This window comes from Asterias rubens, chromosome 10 (assembly GCF_902459465.1).
Source record: "Asterias rubens chromosome 10, eAstRub1.3, whole genome shotgun sequence".
NCBI lineage: Eukaryota > Metazoa > Echinodermata > Asteroidea > Forcipulatida > Asteriidae > Asterias > Asterias rubens.
The window spans coordinates 2,074,488-2,081,726 of record NC_047071.1 but is presented as its reverse complement, the minus strand read 5'-3'; the positions used below and the strand labels follow the sequence as shown (position 1 = coordinate 2,081,726).

Below are 7,239 nucleotides of genomic sequence, written 5' to 3'. Positions count from 1 at the left end.
ATATATTTATTTAAATGGATTAATATATTTGTTTGCTTTTAACTGTTGTTTCATAGAGAGTAGTTTTAAATGATTGGCCGTGCACAAATTAATGGGAAACCTTAGACTGGTATCGCGCAATACGTCTGTGTACAGCCGCTCGAAATTTACACAGCGCTAATGGGATGAGTGAATGCGTGTATTCAACGATGTGACCTTTGACATAATCAAGAAACTGACCAATCACAATCCGACATCCAGGCAATTCTCTTTCGTCTGAAAACACAACATGGTAAATATCTGTCCGACCTTACGGGACATTATTTCTTTATTTTTTATTAAATGCAGATCTTTAATCGTTTATCTAATGAATAGGTTGTATTAAGTCAATATAGTTCTGGAATCTGGCTATTTAGAAATATCTTCATATGTTTTGTTTTGTTTAATTAAACGAGTTTAAATTGTTGCTCTCCCTGCTGAAACCGAGTGAATCCCAATGACAAAATAGTGCCCAGTTTACGGACATTACACAAAAAAGGAACTGATTGGTAATTGAAATCATTATGGGCCCCCAAAAATGCCGGATCTCACTTCCAATTTATCTCATTGGCCCTCAATGTCTAATGAATCCTTTCAAATTACACTTAGAACACCATTGACATTATTGAGGAAAAGAAAAAGGACAACAACTTATTAAATAATAAATTATTATAAAAAATATATTACCAAAAACTTATTATTAAATTAAATATTATATTACCAGCACTCACAGCAGAGAGCCCGGAGTGAAATGGTCAAACATTTCCCAAGTTGAGATTATGAAGCGATGTATCCCAAATATCATATAAGCAAAGCAAAGCAAAGCACCGCGTGCAGCGCTTTTGTGTAGCCAGGCAACAAAGTCTCAACTTGGGAAATGTGTGACCGTTTCACTTCGGGCTGTGGTTAGTTTTTGTTTTGTTTAAGGCCAACAAAAACAACAAATTAAGTTGGTGTTCTTTTTTATGTAGAATAGAAGGTAATCTAATATAAAAAGGTAAATAAAGCCAAACATCTTTATTTTTTCCCCTTTGTTTGTTTTCTTCTTCTAATGTTAGTGAACAGTTTGAACACCCAGTTTTTTAAGAAAATTTTGACACGCTAAATTGTCTAATAATTAGTAACTACCTGCTTATAAATAACAAATCCTGGCTAAAACCTCGCAAGTGAGTGTAATATAATATAATTGTTTTTTGTTGAACTTTTCTACAGATGAGGTTAATCTTGGTCCTTGGTTTGTTGCTCTGTGTGGGGATCGGCAGCTCACAAGATGCTGGTGCCAAGCTCCTGGCATCTAAGAACATCCTGAATGAATGGCTGGTAGAGGGTCGTGACCTCACCATACGCTACAACATCTACAACGTTGGAAGCAGGTAATGACAATGTCTTTGTGCGTACCTCGGACCTGATACTTCATTGAGGCAACAGTGGGGATTGCCTCTATGCCCCATGGTCATTGCCTTGGTGCCCTTAACATGCTCTAGTAGAAATTCACAATTAAAATAAGTAAAATGTAAAATAACCGAAATGTAACCTAAAACTTATGAAAATTATCGTTTAGCTAATACTTTACAGTTCTATGCCTCTTGTGGATTTTAAATTCGTATGGTTGAGGTGACGGCGAGTTGACGGCGCCAAGTGAGGTGATTGGAAGTTGACGGCAAGTAGTAGGACCCCAATATTTAAATTGCAATGCCCTATTTGGTTCGGTCTATTTGAAGTCATACATGAAGCCAGCATTTTTGATAGTTCTTCTGATGAATTTAAACTTGGTTGTAAGTCCAGTCGATTTTGACTTTGCCATTTTTCCTTCCTAGTGCTGCCCTCAACGTAGCCCTTAGTGATGAGACTTTCCACGATTCCGACTTCCGAGTAGTGAGTGGAAAAGTGCGAGTCCAATGGGATAGGATTGCACCTGCAACCAATGTCACGCACACCATTATACTGCAACCTCTCAAGTCCGGATACTTCAACTTTTCCTCAGCCACTGTAGCATACCTGCCAACTGAAGATGCCGAACCCATGGTAAGACGGCATTTTGATTGAGTGCTTTTTGAGTAGAATACTCCCGTGTAATATAAGGGCTTGTGTTTATGGGGAAATATCCATAATGCTGCAGGGCTCAACATTTTTTTTGTATTTCACTGGACCAGATAATTTGGATGTTACTACTATCGGGGAAACATACCTCAAAATAAACCCACAGCACCCACAACATATGCACATACATGTATGAAAATTCACAATTTCCTCAGAGAGTGCCCCATGCCAGAGGAAAATTGTGGTGCCTCCTCATGAGCGAAGTTCAAGGCCTGGGAAAAGAAGTTGTTGGCAGGCCTCATATTTCACAAGGGATTGCCTCCATGCCCCCTGGTCATTGCATTGGTGCCCTTGAAATGCTCCAGTTAGCAATGTCAGTTTCCTCATAGGGTGCCCTTTACCGAGGAAAAAATACCTTGGTGCCCTTGACCTTTCAAAAATGAAGCACACAGGCCTGTGTTTGTGACATGTTACCGATGTTTATTTATCAAACTACTTATTGTCATAATTCTTTGTTTGATATCAGGTTGGTTACACTAGTTCACCTGGAGAAGAAGGAATCGTACCGTTCAAGGATTTTGACAGAAAATTCTCACCCCATTATGTAAGTAACATTCTTCTTTGAAATGATTTCCCTTACTTCATGAATATTAATATTTTGTTTCCACATTTAACCCCATCTCAGACGCTGCATAATTCTGGGAAAAAATTTACAAAGTTATCAAATGAAATGTGTCTATGCAACGTTAGGGCCGCAGTGGAATTAAGCCATAGGATTAACTTTGCAAAAAAGTTGTTCATTTGGTTCTTGTAATTTCTTATTATCTTCTATTGTATTTGTATTGTGCCATGTTTTCTCACTGTTATCTATCTGAGTAAATAGATGTTAAATTTGCATCAGAGATAACAAATATTAATTTTACCCTTACATCGATGTGTGTTAGCACTTTCCCGAGTTCTGTTCTTTATCCTCGGTGCAAATTTAACATCCATTAAAATGTTGTGGTTCCCGCTGCCAAAACGAAGGATTCAAACTGCCTCTAGCTACTGGGCAATCTCGATAGTCGAGTTGGTGAGACACTGCTCTAGACTTGCAAAGGGTCTCGGGTTTGAATCCAACTCAAGTAGTTGCCTGTGATTTTGTTTACAGAACTCGGAAGAGTTCTGAATATACATGTACAGTGCTAACACGAATCAGTGCAAGGGAAAAACCAAAACTAATATCCAAGTAAGCTCAAATCAAATCAAATGTACATTTCATTTGAAACATAAAGGCACTGGACACTAACATTGTATCCTTTCATCTTTTTATACGGGTTTCATTTTGAATATTTTTCTGTTTTGGATCTTAGGGTAAATTTTCAAGATCTTTAAATTTATGTGGTTTCTACTGTTGTGATTGATTTCTTATATCTGTATACTTGTACCTTCATTGTTTTTGTAATCACATTTTTTGATCTTATTTTTGACCTTCTTTATTTTACTTATTGAGTTTGTTTTTGATATATTTTTTTTATTGCAAAGTGCCTAGTGGATCATTTTTACAATGGATTTGGTGCTGTATTATAAATGTGTTTTATTATTAGTTATTATTATTTCTTTGGAAACTTAATCAGGCCTGATACTTCGCAGAGACAATGAAGGCGATTGCCTCTGTTGCCCCTGGTCATTGCCTCCATGCCTTGAAATGCTCCAGTAGAAACTTACAGTTTCCTCATAGGGTGCCCTTTACCAAGGAGAAAATGCCTTGGTGCCCTTGCCTCTTCAAAAACGAAGCATACAGGCCTGAACTTTAATGAATGGCTATTGTTGTATTTTGTGGAGTTCTTGCATTTATAATGTTTTCTGGGAAGAAGCAACATCTATGAGAAGAACTGATTGGTCTGTTCTCAGTGTTTTGACTGTGTGCTCTTGAGTTGCTGGGCTTTGTTGTATTACTAAACATTCCAAGAATAGATTTTGCCGCATATTTACATCTTGTAAAAAAAATGTATAGTTAAATTTATTTCAATGCCGTAAATGTAACAATTAAACATTAACATGAAATAAGCATACTTTCACACATTTCTTGCCAAACACCTGATATTTATTTTTTTAAATAATAATAGTATAGTATTTCTTATCCCTTTCAGAGTTTTGAATGACTCCCCAATCACTTAGTAATTTATAAACTATTCTGCTTTGATTCAGGTTGACTGGGGAGCCTTCGCCGTGATGATACTGCCCTCTATTGGCATCCCTTATCTCTTATGGTATCGCAGCAAATCAAAGTATGAGAATGCAGCGGCAGCGTCAAAAGCCAAGAAACATTAGCCATCTATGCAACTCTCTTGTGGCAGCAGAGGTACTCTGTAAGATCGTGACTCATCAAGAGGAATTTCGTCAATTGTTTTTTATTTTATTATTTTTTTTACCCGAATCTTACCCTTTTCCTTGTGGTTGAAGCAAATTGTATAATAGACAAATTCCCTCATTGCGAATTAACTCTTTCATTACTTGCCTTCATGCAAACAAAATTCTCAAAAATTCCCATTCCAGGTAAATTTTATTTCTAATTTATGAGACAAAGTAAGATCACAATGTAATCCAATATAATTTAAAAAAATCTCAAATTTTTCAACTTTGTAAGCTTACTTGAAAGCAAATCACATTTTATATTACAACTTCTGCTTTAGATTTTAATAATTACTAATATAGTTATTATTTTCTGAAGAAGTATACTTTTTAGTCTCAATTTACAAACAGATTTGTTCTCCCATCAGAGTCAGATTTCTTTTATTTCAAACTAAATTCCTTTTGATGAACCATGTGATGCTCTCTTTTTGTGATTAAGGTTTCTCTTTTGTTTTGGTGTCCAAATTGGAAGGATATATTAAAAGGATTAAAATTTTAATATAATACAGTGTTGTGAGTTTTTTTTTTTTTTTAATCAATATTTAAGCCAAATAAAACCATTACATGTGCTCCTACCCCATGCAACGCTTGTGCATTGCGAATCAATGTTTAATTTCATAGCCTTGATTCAAAGTGCACAATCGTTGCATGACTATTAGAGCGCGTAATTGAATTGCGCCGCGGTTCGTTAACCCTTATTTTGGCACGATCTACTAAAGCAATGAGAATATTTATAGTACTGCTGCCATTATGCACAACACTCTAGTTAGCTACTTGAGCGTGATCCATTAATTAAAGGCTCAATAGACTCTGCTAGTCTCGAGGGTAATTTAAAGTTCCTTGACCAACCAAAATTCATAAAATTAGGTTTTTGACGTGAGCAACAGTCTGTTTCCTTCATAATTTATGGCTATGACCTTTATATTGAAACGTAACAGCCCGAGTTTTTGCCAACCGAAGTTTGAAAACTATGGAAAGCCACAAATCAAAAACAGATATTCCATAGTTTGTAGAATTACTATACAATAACTCAAAATGATATACCATAGTTTGTAGAATTATTACACAGAAACTCAAAAGTCTGTTGAATTATTTGGAAACAAATCATAAGAGATACTTAAGCTCAAGAATCTTTACAGAAAATATTGAATTTGGTCACAATTATTTTAAAGACGATTGATTTGTTTTGGTTGTCGACAATTGAAAGGTCTTAGGGGTCATTCATAATAGGTAATGTTAAAAAAAATTATAAATTGTTTTAACCCACCCACCTACCCCAAATTTTGATTTTTAAATACTGATTTACTTCACAATATACTCTATGCACTTAAGAACAAAGTAATGCCTCAAATGATGCAGATTTATCAGGTCAAAGAACTCCAACATCCGTAGTTTAATAGCTGTTCCTGGCTTAAAGACAGTGGACACTATTGGTAATTGTCAAAGACCAGTCTTCTCACTTGGTGTATCTCAACATATACATAAAATGACAAACCTGTGAAAAAATGAGCTCAATCGGTCGTCGAAGTTGCGAGATAATAATGAAAGAAAAAACACCCTTGTCACACGAAGTTGTGTGCTTTTAGATGGTTGATTTCAAGACCTCAAATTCTAAACTTGAGGTCTCGAAATCAAATTCGTGGAAAAATACTTCTTTCTCGAAAAATATGGCACTTCAGAGGGAGCCGTTTCTCACAATGTTTTACACCATCAACCTCTCCCCATTACTCATTACCAAGGTAAGTTTTATGCTAATAATTTTTTGAGTAATTACCAATAGTGTATAATCAGAAATGAAATTGGCAAGCACATATAACTTGGTACAAAAGTTTTTAGTTTGATATGACCCTTATGGCCCATTTTAGTTAATTGGTCAGTGACGGCGAACAGACCTGCTTTGCGCCAGACGGCAATCTAGACCAGCGTGGTATTTTATTTTTATCATGTTGTAAAAAATAAAATTAAAAAATCTTTCGACCAACCGATCCACAATTTCGAAAAGAAATCAATTTTTTTTAACTTTGACTATTATGATCGAATGGCCCCTTACAGAAGAAGAAAACAAATATGAGCGCTTTGCTTTGCCATTATGGTTGGAACCGTGCAATTTCGAGCCATGTTTGTGTGGATCATTGTATTCTACTTTTACAACATCTTTCTACCCATTTGCATTTTATAACAAACGGTTACACACGCTTTTCAAAGACCAACTTGACCGATCCAAGGCAACGTGTTCCTTTAATGTAAGCACCAAGTAATTCACAGTGCAAATTAATGACAATGAAGTTCGAAATGAAAGGTTTTATTGAATTGCTAATACACATAGTTAAACATAATCACATGAAGAAATTATACAGTACAATCAGTTAAATCATTATAAGATAACAGAGCGCTCTCCGTGTATACCTTTGTCACGATGTGGTCATCTTGGTTATACTCCATTCCAACTCAATGTAACCAAACTGAGGCTGGACGAAATAATAGTCTGGTGCCATGTGCAATTAATGTTAGCATTCATTTTGGAAACAGTGAACACGACCAAGATGGCGACAGCGTGGTCAAGATCTATTGCAATTCGATCACACCACGTTTGATGTATAATACTATTAAAATTAAATACAATAAAGGTATATTCTTGAGAATAATTTTTTTTCAAGAGACGAACCTACGTCACAAACTCTTTCTGGCTCCGACTTGTTCTCGCGTAACTGCATATTGTTTCATTTTGGTTAAATAACGGATTTTTCCTCAGAAACTAATTGTTTTGACTTTTTATGCAAGATTTTT

At 35.6% G+C, this 7,239-nt stretch overlaps 1 protein-coding gene across 1 annotated transcript; it reads left to right on the top strand.

Annotated features, from left to right (window-relative positions):
• Positions 1-1,212: 1,212 nt before the first annotated feature.
• On the top strand, positions 1,213-4,956 carry LOC117296082 (translocon-associated protein subunit beta-like). The gene is made up of 4 exons (XM_033778954.1): positions 1,213-1,391; positions 1,836-2,043; positions 2,585-2,662; positions 4,249-4,956. Exons 1-4 carry the CDS (start codon positions 1,231-1,233, stop codon positions 4,369-4,371), a joined length of 570 nt encoding a protein of 189 aa, XP_033634845.1. The 5' UTR covers positions 1,213-1,230; the 3' UTR covers positions 4,372-4,956.
• Positions 4,957-7,239: the final 2,283 nt, after the last annotated feature.